Source organism: Trifolium pratense, linkage group LG4 (assembly GCF_020283565.1).
Source record: "Trifolium pratense cultivar HEN17-A07 linkage group LG4, ARS_RC_1.1, whole genome shotgun sequence".
Classification (NCBI taxonomy): domain Eukaryota; kingdom Viridiplantae; phylum Streptophyta; class Magnoliopsida; order Fabales; family Fabaceae; genus Trifolium; species Trifolium pratense.
The window spans coordinates 31,924,520-31,950,194 of NC_060062.1; the positions used below are offsets into that span (position 1 = coordinate 31,924,520).

A 25,675-nucleotide genomic window follows, 5' to 3' on the forward strand; every position below is an offset into this window, starting at 1 on the left:
AGCATTTTTTGTCAATATCTCATCTGCCTTTTCCCTCGGATCATTGTCGAGTTTCTACAGTGGAATACAGATCTGTATTGCATGAAAAAAATGCAGAAGGAAGAGATGAAAAAAATTGCAGGAGGAAGAAGTGAAAAAAGGTGCTGCAAGGAGAAGCAGGAAGAAGAAGAATAGAAGTTAATGATGGCAATTTTGAAGGGCAATAAAGGAATATGTGTAACTGTTTTCCAATATTTAATGAATCACCTACCAGACGCGATTTGCCATCAACGCAGAAGCTAGGAATATCAGCTTCCCTTTTAAACGTACGTTTAGTGGTTCCCAACGCGTAACCAAACATATACTATGCATATGTGGCACTTGTCAATGTGACTTTGTTCTTGGGTAGAGCTGTCAATTTTAAGGGTAAAACTAATTTGGGTCCTAATCCCAATATAGAAGGGGTCTAAACTATGTAAACATAATGAGCACAAAATATACTAAGCCCTAAATAGACTAGGCCCCATAAATTAAAAGCAGGCCCTAAGGCCCATAATAGGCCCCAAAAAGGGTTAAATGTCTCTGTAGTTCAGGGAAAAAATTTCAGGGACTAAAAAATGTGGAAAAAAAAGTATGGACTAAAAATATTGACGGAAAAAACTTCAGGTACTAAAAAGTGAAAAAAATTTCAGGGACTAAAATGAAAATTCTGAAAAACTATAAGGACCAAAAACATATTTAACCCAAAAAAAAACTTGAAAATTACATAAAAAGAGAGGGGAAAAGTAAGGGAGTTGGAGAGAGGGAGAGATAGCAAGAGAGAACAATTGCAACAATTTTAAGAGATTTATTTTTGTCACCCAACCCATTCTCCCACGCGTCCTATGAATTTATCAAAATACCCTCGTCCGCTATTTAAGTAGCGGACGACATTTTTAAAAAAATTTCATTTTTATAACGTCAACTACTTAAGTAACGGAAGGGTAAAAAGGAAAAGGTGTATGGTGCGTGAGTAATCAGTAGTGTGACAAAAGAAGATCTTCAATTTTAACCACAACCTTGTAGAATATTCAAATTAGCCCGAGAGAAAGGGGATTTAGGGAGAGAGATAGGGAAGAGATATGTTGTTATTATTGCAAATGATTGCTGTTGTTTCCAATTTTTTCTCTTTACTCTTCTTCAGATCAAATCTTATATTTGAATTCAAGTTGTTGATGTTGTTGCACAAGTTTCCGCGAAGCTTAATTTTTATGAGAACATGTTCAACACATATTTGAATAATCAAAGCATATAATTTTATTATCTTTAAACTACACAGTTGAAAACCATCTTGAAGACAAAAAATAACAGGTGTCAACCTCACATGCAACTAGAGCAAAATCCTATGTGGACAAGAGACCGAAATTGATACTACTTTTGGGCAATATATTGAATTATTCTTTCCCTTGTCTCATGTGTTGCGAAATTGAGTCAAATAGGTAGAGTCCGTGACAAATCGGCCCAGCAAATAAGCCCAAACGAAATACCAAAAGAAAAGTTGTATGCATCGTTTGCCAAGAAACAAAGACATGTCAACATCTATGTTTGACCTTCAACTCCTTCTTTTGGTAAATAAGGTTTGTTTATACTTGAAAAAAAAAAAAAACTCTCTCATATCTGATTAATATAACATCTCCCTCTTCCCCATGCCAAACCGGATTTGAAAAAAATACATAAACTTACAGCTATTCTAACCTTTTCCCTAACCACAACCTAATTTGTGTTATATAATTTTCTTTGTTTTTACATGAACCATTCCCCAAAGTTGAAATCTTTCCCTATCCATGGGTTCATTAATCCAATTTGAAACAACTTTAACACAAATCTCTGAGAATACAAGGCATGCTTCAAACAATTAGATAACAAAAGTCAAATATCAACTCAAATCTCAAAGGTAATCCCAAAATTGAAAACTTCAATATCATCTATTTTTCAATTGTTTATTGAAATTAGGGTTTTTGACTTTTGATATTTAAAGGGGTCTTGGGCCAAGAGGCTTATCATGACAACGTACAAATATATTAGTAGCAGGACGTATGTTTGTCAAAGAATGTATTCTTATGACCTAAATAGTAGTTAAACAAAAACGCAAATGGATATATATATATATATATATATATATATATATATATATATATATATATATATATATATATATATATATATATATATATATATATATATATATATATATATATATATATTCAAATCTTTACAAATTGTTGATGTCATCTAGTCCAGATCTATAACAAAATAAAGTATTTACAAAATACCAATTAAATTGTTGAGAATTTTAATTTATGTAGCCAGCAATATCTCCAAGGGCATCTCTAATGGCTTTATCAAGCCCAGGAGGTTTATCATGACAAATTACAAACATATATATTCTAGGAGTGTGAACTTTACTATGCCTATAATTCATGAACCTATTGTACTAGTAGTACTTTGTAATGTATATAGTGGTCCATCAGAATCAAAAGAAAGAAACAAAACCTTGTTTTCTTGGTTCTCTAGACTTGTGGGTGTAATCTCACCAATCTCTTTTCATAACAAATACTCCGATAAGCAAAGAAGAAGGTTTACACGCAATGTTGTTAGTTGGTTATGGACAACATATGGGCCAAGATATTTGGATCTTGATGAACTTGCACGGGGTTTGTTTTGGCAACGAAGGTATTTTTATTTGAAAAAAAAACACTTGTATTTATAGGCTGACGTGGGATTCTCATATCTCTCATTTATCCGATTATAGATGATGAATACTATCAGGGCCCGTTTGGTGCGCAAGATAGGATAATGACAAGATATGATATACAACAGAATAGTGATAGGATAGAATATCAGCAGGATAACAGTTATCCTATCCTGTGTTTGGTACACACATGATAACAAACATGATAACTAATACATCATATTTTTAATACATATTTGTTCATACCAATATGATAAGATACATAACATATTTAAATGACAAAGTTACCCTTATAAAACAATTGTTATTTTTTAAAAATTATATTGTAATACTTTGAATTTTATAAATAAAAATATAAATAACTAATCAAATAACTTCAAATTTTAAATACAAATCATGAGAAAATAAACAAATTAAGTTTTTTATATGAATCATGATCAAATAAATAATTCAATTATACATGTTACATAAGCTATATAAATATAAGATATATCTCATATGTAAATAATAAAACTACCATTACAAAAGAATTATATTTAAGTTGTTATTAAATTTAAATTAATATTCCTATTTTGCAATTTTTTAATAATTATTTTACTTTAAAATATTGTAATTTTAGGAGAATTTTGATTTTATAAATTATATAAATTACAAAATTACCCTTGTGAGAAAATCACACACACACACACACACACACACACACATATATATATATATATATATATATAAATTAATTATTTTATTATTAATTTACTATCAAATTATTTTATTATTTATATTTTATTAATTTTTAGTTTTTTATTTTAAAATATATTTTATAGAATAAATCAACAATTTTTTCTTATCTTATCCTGCTGGTAACCCAGCTCAAATTCAGAATAAAGATTTTAACTAGAGAAACAGGATAGGATAAGCTTCAGGATTAACTTATCATATCCTGTCGTGTCACCAAACACTGGATTGAGACAGAATATGATACAGTTATCATATCCCGTCTCTTATCATGTACACCAAACAGACCCTCAACAGTTAGCAAAACTTCAAACACATACACATAAAAACTAAGCATTTACTATTATTTTCTTAGCAAGTCAGTAGGAACCCATATTACTACTCCATCTATTTCAAAATGATAGAAAAATAGTTTTCGAGCATATTATCACAAGTAATCTTTTTTTTTTTTTTGAAGAAGCTAAAGAATAACATTAAAATAAGCACAAGATATGTCTATAAAAAAGATACAAAGTGTTTAATCCAAACCGGTTCATATGTCTAGGAAACATACATCCACAGGGGAAAGGTCTATGAGAAATCGCTAGCCATGCCACAAAACAACTTGATTTTTGAAGTTGTTTTTTTTTAAAAAATGAAGTTTGTTCTTTTTTTTTTTACGATAAGAAAGTTTATTCCTTCCTTATTATATTCAGATTTAAACAGAATTTATTACCAATAATAAATTAATAATGATTCATTGAAGATTTAAAATTCTATAGATAAGATGAGTACGTGTAATTGTTAAAAATTTCAAGTGCAAACTAAAAGAACAGATCTGAGTTATCTTCATCCAACTCCTCTACCAATAATAAGGTGTACCAATGTTCATAGTGATTGAAATGAAACGTTTATGTATAGACAGTAAAAACATACAAACCATGTAAGATAGCCTTGAGGATTGAGGTGCAAAAAGAAAAGACTTTCGGTATAATCAAACTAAGATCTTTCAAAAAGACCAAAGTAAAACTCCTTCATTGAACCGAAACTATGCATTACATTTGCAGACTATACATTAAAGTAATTTTTTGATAACATACCTTAACTGTATTGTATATTTTATTTTTTAAAGTTTGGATTTTATCATCGTATCTATATCCTGAGAGAGCATAGAAATACTCCTAAACCAGTGGAATGCATTACCCAAAAGCATAAGCAGGATAAAGTATATCAGCATTTAAAATATGAGCATTCCTAACACAAGTCAGCATGGGAAAAACATGCATAAGCCTTCGAGATGTATTATTTAAGATATGATGATAATGAACTCAAAGTAAAAAAATTAGAGGATTTTATTGACGTAACTTATGGCAACTACTATTGGTTCCAAAGCTTACATTCACAATGAAATATATCAAATATCAAAGAAAAGAAATTTTCCAGATGGTTCACCCTTATGCTGATATCACAAACTAACACGATATCTCAAAGGATCCCAGTGAAAATAAGGCTTGTTTGTGGATTGGCATTGGACTTGTAAAGACTAAAGAGGGTAGCTGTAGCCTGTAAGTCCATGTTATGACTCTTCGTATAGATTGTATTCTCTGATGATAAAGCATGAATTCCATTACATATTTCGTCTCTTTTCCTTCTCAACACCAACAATGAATAGAAATCATTTAAAATAGAATGTAATAAAGCAAACCTGCAAAGACCTTTTTGCTGCCTGAGAAACTTCAGAAGCTGGATCAAATTGTGCAAACCACCCTGGTCCCATCAAAGTCTTTAAATCTGGAGCTAAATCTCTCCTGAGAAGGTTGTGGGAAGTGAAGTCAACAACAGGTCTCCGACTATATGAATTTAATTCACTCATTCATGCTATATTAATACTTCAGAAGGATCAGGTTTCAAACCAAAAACATATTTAATCCATAAATAATTTTAATTCAATAAAATTAAGATATGCTCAAAACCAGTTTTTTTGAAGAAGCAAAAACTTTTATTAAAAGTGAATAATGCACAAGTGGTGCAAATTCACAAAACCAAAAAAAACCACCTGATACAATGAAGATCAGCAAAACATCCCAAACGAAGGCATGACAACAAATTCCTATACACTACAATTCTACAAAGGCTAAGCACAAACCCAAGGCCTTTACAATCAAATGAGAGATACAGAAAGCCACTCAATACAGATTCAACAACACAAAGGCAAAACACTAAAACGGCCGAAAAACAAGGAAGAAACCAAACTTGACGAGAACTAGCAAAATCGCTACAACAGCTCGGTTCACAATTAACACATCAAAACAAATACACCTTAGGATCTCGCGTCAAGCCACAAACGAACACTCAGGCTGCAGAAGCAAAGCTTCCAACTCGAGATAACAGGGCGAAGACATTATGAGATGCAACTAAAGCGCAAAATTTTGACGAGTAATTGCAAACAGTCAGCTCCACTAACACCCCTTCTTCAACCCTGCACTTGAAAAATCACCAGGTGGCCATTAACCATCAGTTTCTAATACATGGGCATAGAAGGACATTCAAACAACTCACTCCAAGGTCTGCAGTAAGTAAAATCCTTTACCACCGACCTGTTTAAAGCTGCACAAACAGAAAAGCAACACAGCAAAAAACAGTTTTGGAAGACCAACAATTCTAGCAAAAACAGTTTAACTGTGAAGCATATGTAGCAAACCATTTGATGGCAGAAAACAAACATTCTATTCCAAAATATTGAGAACATCCCTTGAGTCTAACAACCATTTCTGTAAAAGGGATCATTGATTATTGTCTGTACACTCCCATACATGCATGCTAAAGGATCATTAATCCACTGGAAAAGAGGAAAAATAAAACCTTTATGACAATTTTTTAATATTCTCCAAGCCAAAACCTTTGCCTCTTCTACAACTTTTCACCCATTAAAACCTTCATGGTTGAAAACTACTGTGTTCCTAGCTTTCCAAGTTGCAAATATATTTGCAAACCAAATCACCCCTAACATTTCTTGTATTTTCTTGTCACCTACCACTAATCCTTTGAACATTTATGATCAACCCCCCCTTCTATAAATGCAGTTGAGATTCCCAACCACTTTCAAAGACTCTTACCATGATAGATATCATCGGACAGTTGAAGAACATATGTATAGCACGTTCCTCGCATCCACACCCCCACCCACACAAAGAAATGAGGAGTTTAAATTTACACCTCTCAACCTAAGATTATCCTTCGTTGGGAGTCTATCATACAATACTCATGATATCATGATCACACTCAAAACCAGTTGAATAGGTACATGTTAAAAACAGTTCTTTAATGTATGTATATTTGGTAGACTAAAATGTCCAAGCCTGGTGGAAACTGGGATAATGCTTATTGGGTGGAATAGAATGTAGACACCAATTTCCAAAAGATATTTGGCTTCTTCATACGCTATTGAAGCAGGTAACTTATAAGTTATTTCCAATCAGAAAATTGAATGGGATGAGTTCAAACATCAAATATTATGATTGGTGAGCATGTCTTGATAGAAAACCATAGGCATGAATCAGCAAAACTTCCATGGTAGGGGAAGAATGAATAAATTTATTCATAAAATAAATCAACAAAAACTTATCAAATTTCCAAGTGTTCAAATACTTAAAATTATACAGTAACAAATGCAAGAAAGAAACATGAATAAATGTTCATTAGAATAGGTCAAGTTCTAACCCAACAGAAGTGACAAGTGTGGTCATGGTATCATGAGTAGCCCGCCTAACCTCCCTATTGTAGTCCAGCAACAGCTTTTTATATTCAAATGCCTACATGAGAACAAATTAAATGATTGAGTATATTAAATAAGTATATGAAAAAATTGAGACAGGACCATTTAAGAACTACTAGACCATTAGAGGGGGAATAAAACTGGTTTATATATGCATGGGAAAGAATATATCACAACTGCAATAGAATGCATTACCCTCAAACGTAAGCGGGATAAAATATATCACAAATTTAATAGCAGAAACTGGCCTTTGGAAATTCCTTACCTAGTCAAGACAGCTTTCAAAAGAACAATCATCACGATGTTAAACAGAATCACCAACAATGGGGGGCTGCAGAAACTAAAAATGAAACTATTGAAATTCACAGCTTTCAGAAAACAACCATCATGATTCGAGTTTAATAAAACCCACTGCAGTTTTCTAACATTATTAAAACAAGTAGATGGATTAAAAAATCACTGTAAAAACAGATAATTTGAACTCTTAAGCATCGCATATATCCATATTGAACAGATGCATAAAAACCATACTACCGAAAACCTTTCCTCATGTCCTGCTACTCATCATATCTGCAAATTGCAAGTGTTTTCTGTCAACATTATGCATAGCTAAAGCACCCCCAAACCATTAAAAAAATTCTTATGAAGCCTTAGAAGATAAAAGAATACAACATTCAAAGAACAAACGAATAACAGACTCATCCTCGCAAATATGCCCGAAGGCAAATAGGAGAACTGGAGAGCAGATCCTGTCCTATTAATGTTTTCATTAAACAATAAAATAAAAAGACAAAAAGACAAAGTGTGAATGGTGAGGATGTGAACTGCTCCCTCTGCAGTTTATTTTCAAATTGAGAGGATCTGCTCTCGGAGAACTGAGACTAATAATCCCTCTCTTGATAAGGTTATCCTTGATAAGGATTCTGTTTTGTAACAGCTCCACACAAACGATGAGACATTCCAGATTTTGATTATATGCAGAAAGTACTGAATAAAAAATCCCAATGCCTCCACCCTCCAAACTCATCTATTTACATTAATTTTAATATTCTCCATGCATAAGTTTCTGCGCTCTTCTTCCCACTGAAAAACCCTTCCCCATTGAATGCAATTTTGCCACTCCTATATAGAGAACTTCAGTACAAGGTGTACCAGAGTTCAAAGAGATTGAAATTAAAAGTTTATGTATAGACAGTAAGAACATACAAACCATGTAAGATAGCCTTGAGGACTGAGGTGCTAAAAGAAAAGACTTCGGGTACAATCTTTCAACAAGACCAAAGTATAACTCCGTCATTGAGCAATATGAACTGCATCAACAAAAGTATGCATTACACTTGCAGACTATGCATTCCAGTAAATATATTCCACTTGTTCATCAATGCTACATGATTCCATCACCCATGTCCATGACATCAAAGTTAAGGTCTCTGATATCATCATACAAACTACACTTGTGCATCATGAGCTTTATACAATGCCTTCCTACTCAAAGCATCTGCCACCACATTTGCTTTGGTACTTCAGATCGAAGCCGAAATCCATCTCCTCTGTCTCACAAAGTGGATTCTCATTCCAGTCAAAATACTGTAAATTAACATATATCAGCTATGTAATTGTCTGAAATCAAAACTTTTTCGTGCAGCTTTAAGTTACAAATACATGTAACCGGATAAATAAGTTGCAAATGAATGTTCTTGTCAATGATACTATTTCCTTCCATTCAAAAATATTACAAACAAAGCCACAATAAGAGAATGGTCTATGATACCGGGAAAGATTGTCAGGCGAAACTTACCCTGAAGGACATATATTTGGTTAAGCTTGTACATCAGGCTACTCTTCATAGAAGTATAAATCAAAAATCTTTGTAATCCAATTAAATGTAATGCTCATTAAATTAATATAGATTATAGAAAATCTCCCTTTATATAGTCAATCATGTTTAATCATGTGATACACAGGGCCGGCCATTGGGTCAAGCAACCAAAGATAGGGCTTTAGGCCCCAACATATTTTTTAAATTATCAAAGTAATTAGGGCCTCAAAAAAAAAGTATCTGTTAATAATATACTACTCCGTCCCATAATATAAGCAAAAAAAAAAATTGGAATATGCAAAGTAGCCTAGTTGGCTACACATGCTTCTTTTTAGCGTGAGGTAACAGCATCAATTAATGAGCATCGATTATATAATGACCTTGATGAAGAGCATGTTCTAACTATACTATATAATAATGAGCTTGACTTATCAAAACTGACGACATTATTTTATAAGGAAAAATATGCAATTATACTCATTAATTGAAAAATCAATTACTCAAATTTAAATAATGAGCGGAGTTGCTTATTTTTTGCCGCTATGACATACTTATGACTCATAAGTTATAAGGGTCTGTGATTACAGTAACAATTGCAATCGCATTGCAATCCTTGACATTGCAAAGAACCAAGGTCGAATATGACCAATGCAGCCTCAATTGCAGTTGTATTGTCGGCAACATAAAAAACTGCATGCTGCGACCCCAAATTGCAGACCCTTGATACTTATGGAATGACACTACGCGAAACACAACCTCCCTCCTCTGTAGACCGTAATGGTATAGAAATACCAGTTAACTTCATCAGCAGAATTCTTAGCAGCCGTAGTTTTTTTTTATATAAGATAAAGTTTAAGTGTGTTGAGTCTCAGGGACTCATTACGGTTAGGAGAAAAAACACAGCAGACAATAGTTGTGATTAGCAGCAGCCACAGTTTAATCCTTACAGATAAGTAATGTAATATTTAAAAACACAGATACATAGTTTACCCGTTCTAACTAAAACAGGTGCCACCTCTTACCAAACCAATGCTTATTTCTGTAATTTGGCTCTAAAAGTTGTAAAAATGATTATCAACAATGTTATTAGCTTTTGTAATCATCAACAATGATTGCCACCTCTAACCATTCAAGATAATTTTAATTATAAATGAACCAGTAACTATGATCATCAACAATATAATTATAATTATATTTTGATATTTGCAGTTGAAGCTTGTGAAACAAACATTAAAACATCAATTTATGTACCTGTGCCACCAAATCAGCATATTTATAAATGCTGCATTATCTCTTAAAACAATTCCACTCCATCTGGTGCCAGAGTCAATTCAGATTGACCCAATCTCTCTCTAAGATCCAATTTCTTGAGCATGTGCAATTCTTAACCTCAAGTCACGGTAATCACCAACTTAGGCTACATGATTCCATCACCCATGTTGGTGACATCAAAGTTAAGGTCTCTGATATCTTCATACAAACTACACTTGTGCATCATGAGTCCTGGTTTATACAACGCATTCTTACTCAAGCATCTACCACCACATTAGCTTTGCCAAATTGATACTTCAGATCGAAGTCGAAATCCATCTCCTCTATCTCATAAAGTGGATTATCATTCCAGTCAAATTACTGTAAATTAATTGGAAGGAAGAGAGGTGTTGCGTGTATACAATACTATAAGGATTCAAGTAAAAAATTATTCATAAGATTTTATTGTTATGAAAATATATGGGGAATTTTTGCAATCAGGGTTTGTTATACAATGATTTAAGGGGTAATTGTCTGAGATTAACATATATCAGCTAAGTACTTCAATAACATTTAGCTATGTAACTTCAATAGCGATTCAACAGAAGCATAGAAATTGGGCAAAAATGCCCAGCATAGACTTTTTGGCTTCACAATCATGTTATACATAAATAAAAGCATAAACATTCTACTATAAAAAATCTAGATTGATAGAAAATTAAAACTTTTATTGATTAACTTTCAACAAATAACAGAACAAACATTCATATCAAAGGAAACATAACATAGAGAAACTTATGCAATCAACTTATACATTGCCACCACCACGGAGCCTGAGAACAAGGTGAAGCGTAGATTCTTTCTGAATATTATAATCAGCAAGAGTCCTTCCATCTTCAAGCTGTTTACCAGCAAAGATCAATCGTTGCTGATCCGGCGGAATACCTTCCTTATCTTGAATCTTGGCCTTCACATTATCAATAGTATCAGAACTCTCAACCTCCAAAGTAATCGTCTTCCCCGTCAAAGTCTTCACAAAAATCTGCATTCCACCACGTAACCTAAGAACCAAATGAAGCGTAGACTCTTTCTGGATATTATAATCAGCAAGAGTTCTACCATCTTCCAATTGCTTTCCTGCAAAGATCAATCGTTGTTGATCAGGAGGAATTCCTTCTTTATCTTGAATCTTTGCCTTCACGTTGTCGATTGTGTCAGAAGATTCGACTTCGAGTGTGATGGTTTTGCCAGTTAGGGTTTTGACGAAGATTTGCATGCCGCCACGGAGACGGAGAACGAGATGGAGTGTGGATTCTTTTTGGATGTTATAATCGGCAAGAGTACGCCCGTCTTCGAGTTGTTTTCCGGCGAAGATGAGACGCTGTTGGTCTGGTGGAATTCCTTCCTTATCTTGGATTTTGGCTTTGACGTTGTCGATGGTGTCGGAGGATTCAACCTCTAGGGTTATGGTTTTACCGGTTAGGGTTTTCACGAAGATCTGCATGATGATGATGAATTTGATTTGATTAACAAGAGAAAGAAAGAAAAGAGAGATTTGATTTTGGAACTAGAGTTTGTATTTTGAGAATTGAGATTGATGATGAATGAAGGAAATAGGGTTGTTTATTTATAAGGAATTAATAGAAGAATCTAGAACAATCAACCGAGGAAGATACGCCAGGAATTTTGCTTTGGATGGGTCTAGAATATTCCACCACTTGACGCGGTATTTGGTCAATGCTTATCCACCACGAGGACCAAGTTTGGAGACCAAGTTTTGAAAATTTTACGTCAAAATATTCCTGCAAAATAATTTAAAATCAATATATAATTTTACAAAATCTTTTAAAATCTTAAAAAAAAAAAAATTATCAAAATAATATTGTGTTTTAAAATTTCAATCCAATACATTCTCTTATGCTTCCATCACCTCTAAATTTGTTTTTTCCTTCCGATTTTATTCTTTATTAGTATTTTTTTTTTACTAATATCCTTTATTACGGTCTAATTAATTTTTATATATTTAACAAATACTGTGATAAAATTTTATTAATACAAAAGAAAAAAAGTTGTGCTAGATTATATTAAAGGCTATGTTGCTACTTACTAGTCAATTAATTCTGTTTTTTTTTCTTTTTCGAATAGTCAATTAATTCTTGTTAACAATTTATAAATAAGTCTATTTCATTATTTCGATGTCTATTTGCGACGTTGTTTTATTTTTTCGTCTTTTTACGATATTTGTTTGGTTCATATCGAGAAATTAGTTTTGATCAAGTGGAAATTCAATCAATAACTTTGGTGCCGTCAACATTAATTTACACCATTTCGTATTTTGAACATTTTAATTTAATTTTTCATATTTGGATATATTTTATCCTCGTATGTTATGTTTATGATTTTTCCGTTATTAAACATGAATATGTTTATCGTTTCATTTGTTTGTTATTTTAGTGATTTTGAATTTGTCTTATACGGTGTAATCAAGCGATTTGAGTGAATGAATATTATTTTTTAGTAAAAATTAAAAAGAGAAAATAGAATATGCACCGATGGTATTAAATCATTTTACACATTCAATGAACATATTGTATTCTGTCAAATCATAGAGATATTTTAAAATTAGTTGTATGTCATAATATATTGATGGTTTTTTTTTTTTTTTTTGTTTAATGAAACAAACTTATAACATTTCATTAATCAATAAGTGTTCAATACAATGTGGTATGTCAACCAAAGTTTAGGGACTAGCTATATATGTGGCCGCCTTAGTTAAGCTACGAGCAACCTCATTTGTTTGTCTCCTAATAAACTTAACACTACAATTTACAATGATTTCTCCAAATTCGGTCGCATCATGCTTTTTGGAGTGGAAATTATCCACTACTATTTTCGAATCAAGCTCAAAATCAATCGGACCTAAGTTTAGCTCATGCATCCATTTAAGAGCTGAAAGTAAGCTAGTGTCCCGCCAATGCGAACACCACATATTGGGATTATGCTGCGCGAGACTCCACATTTAACAACTTATTTAATGAGTCAATATGTTGAGTTAGTTTCGCATTCATTGATTGAGAATTGCAGTGGAGTGTTTAATGGATTGGCGTCATTGGTTGATGTTGGTGTTTAAAATTGCAGTGGATATTGCATAACTGGAATGACGAAGAATGTGTGAAGATATTGAAGAATTGTAAGGATGCAATAGCAAAGAAAGGTAAAGAAGGGAAGGTAATTATCATTGATATGGTGCTGGACACTGAGAACGGAGACAATAATGAATCAATTGAAACACAACTCTTCTATGATATGTTAATGATGGTAATACTCACAGGAAAAGAGAGAAACAAGAAAGAATGGATTAAGTTAATTTCTTTGGCCAGTTTTAGTGACTACAAGATTACTCCAATTTTAGGCTTAAGGTCTGTGATTGAGATCTACCCATAATATATAAAATATAGTCATTTGACATATATGTAACAACAATAAAGTCTTTGTATAGATTCTTTAATTTATTAAGTCGTCGACCGATGTTATGAACCAAAATTTGTATAAACCAACAACGTGTAGCACATGTGGTATGATTTTGTTCAAAGTATGATCTCTGACTAGTTCATATAGAAAAACATTTGTTGAGAGAGGTCAACCCTTAAATATATCTCAATTTCCTCAAGAGAGTCAGAAAAATCACAAATCAAAACCTTTTCTTGCAGTTTAAGTTACAAATACATGCAACCGGATAATTAAGTTGCAAATGAATGTTGTTGTCAATGATACTATTTTCTTCCATTCAAAAATATTACAAACAAAGCCACAATAAGAGAATGGTCTAAAATCCCGGGAAAGATTGTCAGGCGAAACTTACCTCTACGGACATATATTTGGTTAAGCTTGTACATCAGGCTACTCTGCATGGAAGTATAAATCAAAATCAATATTTGTAATCCAATGAAATGCTCATTAAATTAATACAAGTCTGTAGAAAATCCTCCCTTTATATCTAAGTTAATCATGTTTCATGTGATACACATTTTTATAAAACTTCAAAGTGATACACATGTTTAGAACAAAAAATACAATAAATAGTTTACAATCCCAAAACCAAAAGCTGGCTTGCTCCACTATAATTAGTCAAAAGCAACCAAAACTACTATAATACCATAAGAGCACAAACATAGATTGCACACAAAGCTCTACCAGAGACCGAAATCCCAACTGAAGCAGACCTTAGAAACCAATAGCAGAACGCAGCACAACAGTAAAAATGCAGAAAAACACAGCAGACACGGGACTCATCCGGAGAAAAAACCGAGAGGTATGGACAAAACGCAATCTGACTTTTGCACCCATGAAAATCACCTTCGCATGCATAAAGCAGGTAATGGTTATAAGTTGTGATTAGAAGCCATAGTTTAATCCTTACAGATAAGTAATGTAATATTCTTAAGCCATGATGTATATCTAATGTAATATTATTCGATATTTAAAAACACAGATACATAGTGTACCCATTCTAACTAAAACAAGTGCCACCTTTAAACAAACCAATGTTTATTTTTGTAATTTGGCTGTAAAAGTTGTAAAAATGATTATCAACAATATTATTAGTTTTTTTAATCATCAACAATGATTACCACCTCTAATCATTCAAGATAATTTTAATTATAAATGAACCGGTAACTATGATCATCAACAATATAATTATACTTTGATATTTGCAGTTGAAGCTTGTGAAACAATCATTAAAACATCAATTTATGTACCTGTGCCACCAAATCAGCATCTTTATAAATGCTGCACGATCTCTTAAAAGGAGAACCTATAACTTTTAAGTCGAAAACATCGTCGTTTAATCTCTCACCAGAGATAAGCACTTCTAACTCAACTCTAGTAAGTGTTTTCACACTCCTCTTCACTCCAAACACAAGCTCCTTATTCTCATCACCACTTCCCTTGTAACATTTCCAAGTCCCATTCTACCAAAATAAAAATAAAAACATATTTAAAAAAATGTCCAAATTTACTTTTTTAACATTTGGATAAACAACAATTTTAGTCGGTAGAATGTGAGGCATCGTCATTATAACCACTAATATCTCTACTTATGAACTAAATTAACTAACTAAGAACATGACCAAAATGAATTATAAAAAACACATTTGATGACTAAAATGCAAAATTTGACAATGCCAAATTTCAAGCTTATACCTTATTTTTCCTAGCTTATAAGCTAATTATATTACGATAGCATCTTAAAATTACTAGTTAGTAGGTGACCAAACAAATCTTGAAAAGACTCTGATATCATCTTAAAATTTTAGGTTGGGTCTAACTCAACTTTACAATACTAATTTTGTAAGGTGAGAATTTCCCCCACTTATAAACATATTTCCCGGCCATCTCACATCTATGTGAGACTCTTAAGTCTTAACATAAATATGTAGTAAACATATAACAAATTATTTCATATTTATCGATTATTAGTTCAACCACTAATTTTACCCGATATAACAAATTCAACTATCTAACACTTATCCGCCGTAAACTATAAACAGTTCCATATTAGTTCACCAGCTATAAACTAACTTATCAAATATCGCTATCTTTTGTGAGCGTGAGTCAAACTAAGGGATAATTGAGGATGTATTTGCAGTTTCAAATAATCAAAGACTTAATATTTTTGAATAATAAAAAAGAAACAAAGAAAAAGAGACTAACTTGATAGCGGTGGATGGAGAAGAGAGGATTATTGTTGGAATCAAGCAACAGTTTGGTATCCTTTGGAGGGGAAGATGAGGTGGGATTAGGTGGTTGGCGGTGCACCTTGAAGACTATGTTCCCCGATGCATCGGTGAAAGATAGGATGCCACGTGGAACTCCGGCGTGTTTTTTGGAACCGAAGAGATCGATTGGGATGTTGTGATCTTCGGTGCCTGTATACGCGCAATCTGAAGTTTCCAATTCCATATTTGTTTTGTTTACTATTTTTTCCTCTTAAATTCAATACTAAAAAGCATCACACAAAATAATTAAAATATAATATAATAATATTTTTATTAAAGAGCGGCGGAATCAGATGCTGTTTGGGTGAGTCAAAACTCAAAATTAAGAATTGCGATTAACAATCAAAACCATTTTTATCATAATTTTTTTTTTAATCATATGCACGTTTCTATTTTTTTGTTTTTGTTTTTGTTAGGACAAATGAATTGAGTGTCCTTTAAATTTTAAGGATGGTAATAGATTGGTTTTTTAATTTTTTATTATTATTATTATTATTATTATTATTATTATTTAACTTTATACTATAGATTATATGATTATCCTTTTACCGTTATGATTATTCGTTACAAAACTATTTATGTAGTATGTGTTTATTGAATGATAATGATATTTTATGGTTATTTGCAAAAATGCTTATATAGTAGTCTAGAAGAATTTATGTGTTTTGAATGTTGTGAACACACTTTTATAAATTGCAAAACATTCATCATGATAGATGCTTTTTAAAAAGATATTATGGTGGTAAGATACTTGAAGTTGTTGTTAGGGATCCAAATCGTTAAGAAGAAGTTTTAAATTGTAGTTGATGTAAGATGGTCTGCACTGAGTTTTATAAGGTAGAGTTAATAGTTACATTATAAATCAGTTTTGTATGGTTTAATAGTTAAGATAAGATAAGCTTTCAATTTTAAGATGATATCAGAGCAAATTTGGTATCCACCTTGAAGGAATTTTTCCACTGTATTTTCTCGAGAAAATTTAATTTTCTCACTTTTCATTTTCAGTTACTTTTCTCCTTTAATTTTTCGAGATTATTTTCCTTGTGTGCTTTTCTTGGGGAAACCATATTTTTCTCACTTTGCTTCCGATTTCTATTTCGATCCATTTTCTTTCATTGCAAATTGCGATTGTGCCATTTGATTATCACCTTTGCTCGAGTCGATTTCGTTCTTTGCTCTAAAATATGGGTTTTTACCCACTCATTGTGGGTATTTTTTGCAGGTATCCCACTTACGACCCTTACTAACTTGATCATCGGAGTGTGTGTGTATGTACCACCCCCTCCTTCACAACGAGTCCAACCATCAACTACAACCAGCTAATCAACAGCCTAAGTCTTCACAAAGCGTCTTTTACCGAAGATCTGATTGGTGGCTACACGAAGAGCCACAGTTAGCGCGGCGGCCGCTACAGCCACTGGCCACGTCAACTTCCTAATAAATGCCAAGTCGTCAAACACTCACCATCGTCTGGCCAACGCTATAGTAGTCGAGGACTAGATGATAGACGACGCAACAACATGGTCATCGTCATCCGTCTTCACTTGAGCCAGCAAACCAACCACAAAGAAACCTCATTATTCCTCCAAGAAACCTCCAGATTCAGCCATTTCAGAAGAATCCTGTCGTTGATCAACGGTTACGTCAAGTTCCACCACCAAACAACGGACAAGCGAGGAACAAGACACGAACAGACTTCTAAGAAGCCTCCTCGACGCCCTACACCACCAGTATGAAGTTGTTAGGTTTTCCTTGTCTTACACTTGAAGATAGGAACTTCTAGATAGTTGAAAGAAATATCACCTGCTGCAAAACCGAAAATATTAGCAAAGGCTAATTTTCTGGATAAGGCCATAGAACCTGCATAGTTTTTCTAGGTGCCTTGACAAAGAGATTGTGTACAAACGAGTTGTGCAACCGCTAGGTCTAAGGTATCAAAAGCCTTAGAACTGACGTGCCATTTATAAATGTTGCAATATTGATTGTTGAAGTACTTCAGTATTAACCTCCTACACTTTTGATGATCAAACTCATGGTTATAGCTTTTGTAACCCACCAATGTTGATAGAGGCAGGTGCCAATTGCTCCACAGACTGCCGGAAACTTATCCATAGCAGCAGTGACATACACTAATTCCTGTGGAGGATGGTTTTCTTGTGGCTGATCAAAAGTTATAATGAAAGCCAGACATGCCTTATTTGCTGCTATTTTGATTTTGAGTATCCTGCAAATTGTACCTTGGAAATGAATGTACCTCAATGCATCAGGGAATATCTATAGTTGGATTTGTATAAAACTGATTTTTGTTGCAAAAACTAGTGCTGGTACATTTTTCCTTTATGAACAATCTTCTCCTATATTGTTTCATAATTTCAATTCTAGCTGCATCTTATCCAAGGATGACTTTCTGCAATTATTATTGCAAGATTGGGATTGTTCTAATGTGTTATTATTATGATTTGCATTGGTATATGAACAGTTGATGCTTGCACTTTAGCATTGGGATTGTTAAATTGATTATGTACCAAGGGTATCCGTTGTTCTCTTTCATTCCTAATCAATACAAATTCCGATTTTATTGATCTATTTCAAGTGATTACGGTCTTATTGGAGTGATACCCTAACATGGAGCATCGATACCAACAATTAGCATAAGGTTAGGCGAGGGTTAATATATGCATTGCTGAGATGGGAGCTTCGTGTGGGATGAGAGCGAAAGAAATTGTGAGAACGTGAGATTCGAGCTAGATTGGTTCTCGTACGTGAGATTTTTGAGGGTGAGATTGGTGAGGGTGAAAACACTGTCGCGCACGAGCTTGGCAGAGTGGTTACCGAGAATGCAAGAGAAGACGGAGGTGAGATGCAGGGACTCAGATTTTAAGAAATTACATTGTCAATTTCAAAATGAAACTCTAACCTTTTATATCATATACATTTATACAAGTCCAACTGCTAATTTTCATACCAGTGAAGCACATTTGAAGATTATAATACCACCAAAGTTGTTTGTTACTTTTGAAAACATGATCAAATTTTCGAGGATCAGACATGATCAAATTTTGAAAACAAGATACAGCAGAGGCCGGTCACTCCATTTTTTGTTTGTTTGGATCGAGGGCACGTAATTTATGTCCATGTGACGATTCTTTTTTCTTAATTGAAAGATGAAGTGATTGATGACATATGATATGAAAGCATGGTTTTGTTGAAGAATGACACAATAGAGAACATTAGACAATCACTAATTATAAAGCAATTTGTAATATAACCATGTAATATAAGTATAGGACATTCCACATACATAAGTTTTTTTTTTATTGCTGATACATAAGTTTACACACACACACACACACTAAAGAAGAAGTAAATCATTAAAAGCAACTATTTTATTTAACAAAAAGTCAGCATTACCAACAATAAAACCAAGTGTACTTAATAACTTATTGACGGCCAAAACCCACTTGGGTTGGTGCATTGATATTGGCTTGGGACCTGGGAGTGTGCTCCTCTTGAGGTCTGAGGTTCGATTCTCTCTGGCGTCAATTTGGGTGGGCTAATTTAGCTTCTTCAAAAAAAACTTATTGACGGCCAAGCGGTCGTCGTTGCTGTTCCGCTGCTTTGATTTGCAGTTTGGCTGCTTCGATGTTGTTTTTTCTGATACCATTTGAATAAAATCCAAATAGTTATAGCAATTGCATATGAGCCGAGAATGGCTACACACACAACTAAAGCTATATCTTTTTTAGTCCAATGGGATGCTGCTTGAGGATGTGGAGGAGGATATATCGGGGATGCGGCTATGGGTGGATTGCTATAGGTGACGTCGAAGAGTGGATTTTTAGGAGGAAGTGCTCCTTCGTCACTTCCCTCTTGCGCACCTGAGAAAGTTAATTGGATGAGGATATTGATGAACAACATAATATTTTGAAGAAAAGGGAGGGAAGACATGTTTTTGTTATATAGAGAAAAGAGAATTTGGATTGGAAAGAACTGAAGCTGAGTGTGTTTTGAATTTGAAGAACGAAGGAAGGCATGTATTTATATCACTTCGTGCATGTGTTTAATACTTTAGTGCGTTTGGGATAAGCAATAATGGGGCCATAAGCATTTCTGTTTTTTATAAACTAAGAGTATGTTGCCAAAGAATGCTTCATCAATTGAAAGATGTTACAATTTTGGAGTATATATGATCTATCTAGCTAGCTCCACTATAAGAGAATCTACTGACAATTGCATGTGTAAAATTAATACATTCTAGAGTTCCAATGTAAGACTCAACATATCATTTGAAGAATATTAGCTGATATGGAACAAACGTATCTAATGTTATAGGTTGGACAGTCATGTTGAACTCTTTCTTTTTGACAATAAGGTTTAACTCTTCTGTTTTTTGATAATATGGTTCAATTCTTTCAAACTTTGCTAATATCAATAAAATTAATATTTTATAGATTGGGTAATTTGCACGTCTGCTGCCTTCCTTGGATGTGGCAGCCGTTTCTCAGGCTCCCTCTTCGGAATCGAACCCTAATTTTTCGTCACCCGTCACCACCATGGTAGGCCACTATCCTACCATCAAAAGTTGATAGGTCAGACATTTGAATGATGCGTCGCCAACACAAGGGCCGTGCGATCCGACGAGTTATCATGAATCATCAAAGCAACATGCAGAGCCTGCATCGAGCTTTTATCTAATAAATGCGTCTCTTCCAAATTAACGGTTGGCATTTTTTATATGCCGTTAATCTTTATGTGTGGCAATAACATATCAAATGATTTTGAATTTGTCTGAAATTTTACATAAATGATTTATATGATATAAACTTTCAATCCAACAGTGGATTTTATAAAATTTATATCGGTTAAAACGTTATTGAGAGGTGTAATATTTGGTGTCAAACTAGTTGGTGTCGTCTGATCCTGACCCTATATATATATATACACACATAAATGTATGTTTTTTTGCCAAATATTTTGCTAAACAAAAAATTTAAAACAATATTTTTTTTTTTCTGCATTTTCAATTTTTTTATTGGAAAAAAAAGTGGGCTAGCCTGAAAGCCCCAAGCCTGTATAGGGCCGGGATCAGCCATATTTTTTCGGACCCGTTTTTCATCTGAAGTTTTTAGCTCGGCCCGTTGTAGCCCGAAGCCTGCTCAGGCCAACTCGAAATGGGTCGGGCGACCCATTTTGACAGCTCTAAAAAGAATAAGCCTTCTAATCTTAGTAGAAAATAACTATGATTAGAAGAAAGACTTTGCCAAAACTAGTTAAAATGAACTTACCTATCAAAAAATGCAAAAGAAACAATTTTTGAAACAAATATCTTTCATTCTCCAAGGTAAAACACAATGGTTAGTTTGAAACAATGTGTCTCTTGGTTTAGTTTTGTAACTTTTTGTGAAAAAGAGTGAATCATAGATATGATTTTCATTATAAATAGGGTTACTCTTGATCCGCTCCCAGCAAAATTAGATAACTTCGACGATGAGGCTTGAGAGGGTTAAGTAGAGATAGATTTCTGATACAATGGTTCACAGTGGGAAAGATACATAAAAAACACGTTAGCACTCCAATGCTCAAGTCAGTATATGATCAAGGACGAGTGAAAGTGAAAAGTGATTGAATTGTATATTTTGGCGTCAAAGCTTTGCCTTTAGGGGGAGACGGTTATAACCGGTTGCGACAACTAACTACGACTGACATTTGGGATGATAGGAACCATTAGGATGGATCAAACAGGCCTGCGAGCGTTATGAGGCGCGTATTATCTACAATGGATGTAAAAGAACTATGATGTCTGTTACCGTTGACTTGCATGAAACGCCTCTACAAAGGAGTGAATTTGGGTTGGATCTCAAGCACTTGGGTTGCGTGAGTTGGGCCTTGGCCCAGTCCGGAATAGTTCATATACCAAAAATGATACCCATGAAGATGATTCAGAGATGAAGAATGCTTTCAAGAAGGAATGAAGGATGGAAGAAGAATTGGAAGCTAGGAAGAAGCGTTAACGTGAAAAGATGAATCAAAGCGTGCGTGACTAATGAAAAACCCATCTTTTAATCTTAGTCATTCGTTTTAATTTAATGACGCCTATTCATTCTCATCATTATATATAGTATTGTATTAAATAAATTTGTGTTTAATATTTAAACTTATTAAGAAGTCAAATCAATATTTAATATTGTGCAATAATTTATGACATGGTTGCAATAATTTGATTTGATGCCAACTCAGTATTGCTACTGATATTATTAATGATTAATGATATAAGTTAAGTTTATTATTGTAAAAAAAAAAAAGTTAGAAACATGAGAACTCTCCGATCTTTCTTCTTTTTGGTACACATGAGAAGTCTCAATTCTCTTTTCCTCTTTTTATGAAATCACAACTCTCCATTCAATTTAAATTTCCAATTTAGTTTATATATTTATAGGTATAGATAAATATGAGTTGCATAATGTAATTTCCAAAATTCAATGATAATTTTTAAGAAATTTATTTTTGATGAGTTATTTGCGTAACAAATTTCAAAGTATAATATTTCCGTGAACATAACTCAAGGGGGTGTATTGGATTAGGATTTCATAGGATTTTAAAAGACTTTTTTATGATAAAAAAATCTTGTGTATTCAATCAAGACTTTTACAAAAGTCAAATAAATCACGCGGTATTCAATTAAGACAATTAAGATTTTTTTTTCAGGGCAACAAAATCTGTTGGTATTCAATTGAGATTTCTCACCTTTTTTAAAATGTCTATTGGTATTCAAAAGTCTTCAGATTTTGATGGATTCTTTTATGTGATGGATTTTGAAAGACTTTTCAGTTCAAAATACACATAAAACACTCATCCAACAATCTCACCCAAACCCTTGAGACTTTTCATGATTTTCCAAGACTTTTTTTTCCGGCCGACATAACTATACCATCAAGCTCTTCCTTACTACTTGAATCGATATTAACCTGTTTGAAATATTGTTCATCATTTCACGCAAAGAAAAACGAATATGGAACATGAATAACAACAGATAATGTTGAATACAATATAGTGTATGATTCATTATAGGATATTGACTCATCATATATATGATTGAAAATAACAACAGGTTTTCTGCAAACTATATTTTTATGATTCATGATCGTTTTTCTTTTCATCAACCCGCTATTAATTTTGTCAAAAAAAAAAAACCTGCAAAATTTTTTTTACAACGTTTATTTTTCTTTTTTTATTGACTTTTACATTTTTTTTTGTTTAAAATATCCACTTATTTTGTTTTATATTGATGATTGTTGATTTTTTTTAAGGAATGATTTATTTTCATTGATTGCATCATTATTATTTAGGAAGAAATTTGTATCAAATTTATTGAGTCATTTAAATCTTAAAAGTCTATAAAGTACTTTGAAATCTCAAAAATCTGTGTTATAAAGTCTCACAAATTCTTGTATTAAGAATCTTTATTTAAAAAGTCTTTCAAAAAAGTCTTCTAAAATCTCATAAAATCAATATAATCTCACAAAGTCTTTTAAAATCTTCAAGATTTTTTTTGCTAAAATTGTCTTGTGAAATCTTAATCCAATACACCCCCGTCAGTCTATGGAGACATTATATATTTTTTGACGGTATGGAAACATTATATATATATAAGATAGAAAAAATTTGTAAAAAAAATATAAGATAGAAAAATACAAAACCTGCAAAAAATGATAATATTATTTTCATTTTAATATGAAAGAAAATGATCATAATATGACTTAATTAAACCACATTAATTACACTTTCCCCCACCAGGTCCTCCAAATTGGAGACTTAATCCAGTTTGTAAATCTTGATAGTATGCAGCACTATAGCATAGAGGATGGGTAGTTTTTATTTGCCCCATATCTTTTGTAAGTGTTTGGTGCTTTCGATCATTATTAACAAATGCAAGATCCTTAAAATAACATGCATGACCCAAAATACCATTTGGTAGTACTCCAGATCCCATTGGAGGGCTTGGAGCATACATAGCATTTGATGTTTTGCCATACCATGCTACTTGATCAACAGTCGTCAACCTGGAGAACAAAGATGCTGGATAGTATCCAATCCCTTTCTCATTTACATAAATCCACCAATTTTTTGTTTTTGGATCCTGCGATCGAACATCGGTAAACTTTTGTGAGTACTATCTCTGATTTCGTATATAAACTTTTTTTTTTTTAGATTCATTGAATGTATCTAATTCACTATGAACCGAATACATAGTTATTCAATGAAAATGACTTTTGCTTATACTCCATATGAGACTAGTATATGCCTTTGTTAGCATATACTACGTACTTCCGATCATTTTCATAAAAAACAGTTGAGTTTTTAGGTTCATTGAACTAATATATCTGATCGTATTGTAGAGAAAATGTATTAATTATTTAATTAATCTAAAAAGTGAATTATTTCTTATAAAAAGTACTGAAAAATATCATTTAAAGATAAATTTTTCGCTTTACATCTGTTTAAATTAGTTTTGCTGAATATGTCAAACAACATTAAATTATTAATAATTTCTTATTGTACGTGAAAATGTTATGATCTGAAAGTTACCTGTAAAATACCTAATGAAACCATGATAGTCAATCCATCAATAGTTGATGTTTGATTGAACGCTTGACCAGGAGTAATTGATTTGTCAACTTGAATAAAACCTCGACATTGTAAATTATGGCATCCTCTTTTGAGATTATCACTCTGTCAATTTTAAAATCACATCAAAATTTAAAGGAACAAAAACTTTCTATTTTTCTAAAACCATTCATATGCCAAACTATATGTTTATTTGTAAGATCTAAAAGTGTGAGAAAAAAATAAAAAAATAAAAAATACTCACCCCCCAATAGATAAAAAGATGAGTTTTATCATCGTTGTATATTTCAGGCATCACCTAGCAAAAATGTGAGTTAAATTAGGAATAGTTTATGATATAAAAACATAACATTAATAAGCTATACACTGTGCACATGAATCTTTTTTGGAAAAATTATGATAATATTATAAATTTGGCATAATTGTACTTTTAACCCGTTAGTTTTTAATTGTACGATTTTGACTCCCTAAAATCATTAAAAAAAGTTGAGATACCAAAATCGTATAATTAAAAAATTAGGAGGTCAAAAGTATAATTAAGCCTATAAATTTGAACTTACATGCCATCCAACGACGACTGCGTTAAAATTATTTGGAGTTCTGTTTAGAACCCAAATAGCTGAAACACTCATTTGTTCTTTATTCTCAACTTTTGGATTAAAAACACTAAGAGCGCCACTAACTCCATAGAAAGAAGTACCACTTGCTGGTTGAAGAATTGCTCCTGCAAACTATATATTTAAAATATTAATATAATTATATAACTAGTTCAAAATCAACATCAATATGCAATTAATAAACAAGCAATAAAACCAATCTATATATATGAATTTTAAATACATTAGCTGATGCAACTTTTTCCAGTTGTACTAAATCCTCTAGAAGTGGATCTTGAATACCATCAACAATAAGGCTATTCACCAAGCAATAGACAAATAAAAATATATTTATCATTTTCAAAATTCACTTCTCTCTCAAGTAAATATATGAAATCAGTTGATCGA

At 32.6% G+C, this 25,675-nt stretch overlaps 3 protein-coding genes and 1 long non-coding RNA gene across 7 annotated transcripts; all 4 read right to left on the minus strand.

Moving 5' to 3' along the window:
• Positions 1-4,718: 4,718 nt before the first annotated feature.
• On the minus strand, positions 4,719-8,336 carry LOC123921365. Its single transcript, XR_006814050.1, has 3 exons — positions 7,462-8,336; positions 5,127-7,233; positions 4,719-5,025 (listed from the first exon to the last, which is right to left on the minus strand). It is a non-coding gene; the product is annotated as an uncharacterized LOC123921365 (long non-coding RNA).
• Positions 8,337-10,973: 2,637 nt separating this feature from the next.
• On the minus strand, positions 10,974-12,011 carry LOC123921366 (polyubiquitin 11). The gene has a single exon (XM_045973872.1). It carries the CDS (start codon positions 11,768-11,770, stop codon positions 11,075-11,077), a length of 696 nt encoding a protein of 231 aa, XP_045829828.1. The 5' UTR covers positions 11,771-12,011; the 3' UTR covers positions 10,974-11,074.
• Positions 12,012-13,950: 1,939 nt separating this feature from the next.
• On the minus strand, positions 13,951-16,283 carry LOC123921367 (protein LURP-one-related 7-like). Of its 4 annotated transcripts, none has more exons than XM_045973875.1 (4): positions 15,982-16,283; positions 15,027-15,239; positions 14,490-14,622; positions 13,951-14,171 (listed from the first exon to the last, which is right to left on the minus strand). In XM_045973875.1, exons 1-3 carry the CDS (start codon positions 16,228-16,230, stop codon positions 14,491-14,493), a joined length of 594 nt encoding a protein of 197 aa, XP_045829831.1. In that variant the 5' UTR covers positions 16,231-16,283; the 3' UTR covers positions 13,951-14,171; position 14,490. The 4 variants fall into 4 exon arrangements, with proteins under 4 accessions (XP_045829831.1, XP_045829830.1, XP_045829833.1 ...); XM_045973874.1 differs by having other exon boundaries at positions 14,461-14,622; XM_045973877.1 differs by lacking the exon at positions 14,490-14,622 and having other exon boundaries at positions 13,951-14,166.
• A 7,534-nt stretch (positions 16,284-23,817) lies between these two features.
• LOC123924723 lies at positions 23,818-25,675 on the minus strand. The gene is made up of 5 exons (XM_045977688.1): positions 25,512-25,675; positions 25,232-25,402; positions 24,916-24,969; positions 24,633-24,776; positions 23,818-24,183 (listed from the first exon to the last, which is right to left on the minus strand). Exons 1-5 carry the CDS (start codon positions 25,623-25,625, stop codon positions 23,818-23,820), a joined length of 849 nt encoding a protein of 282 aa, XP_045833644.1. The 5' UTR covers positions 25,626-25,675.

What these genes read in the sequence shown, in the direction of transcription:
- LOC123921366 (XM_045973872.1), bottom strand. Translation starts at nt 11,770, where the DNA reads ATGCAGATCTTCGTGAAAACCCTAACCGGTAAAACCATAACCCTAGAG.
- LOC123921367 (XM_045973873.1), bottom strand. Translation starts at nt 16,230, where the DNA reads ATGGAATTGGAAACTTCAGATTGCGCGTATACAGGCACCGAAGATCAC. An exon ending in TCTCCATCCACCGCTATCAA is followed by an intron (nt 15,240 to 15,981) that starts GTTAGTCTCTTT and finishes TTATTTTGGTAG; the next exon opens with AATGGGACTTGGAAATGTTA. An exon ending in ATGCTGATTTGGTGGCACAG is followed by an intron (nt 14,172 to 15,026) that starts GTACATAAATTG and finishes ACTTCCATGCAG; the next exon opens with AGTAGCCTGATGTACAAGCT.
- LOC123924723 (XM_045977688.1), bottom strand. Translation starts at nt 25,625, where the DNA reads ATGATAAATATATTTTTATTTGTCTATTGCTTGGTGAATAGCCTTATT. An exon ending in AAAAAGTTGCATCAGCTAAT is followed by an intron (nt 25,403 to 25,511) that starts GTATTTAAAATT and finishes TTAAATATATAG; the next exon opens with TTTGCAGGAGCAATTCTTCA. An exon ending in ATCTTTTTATCTATTGGGGG is followed by an intron (nt 24,777 to 24,915) that starts GTGAGTATTTTT and finishes TAAAATTGACAG; the next exon opens with AGTGATAATCTCAAAAGAGG.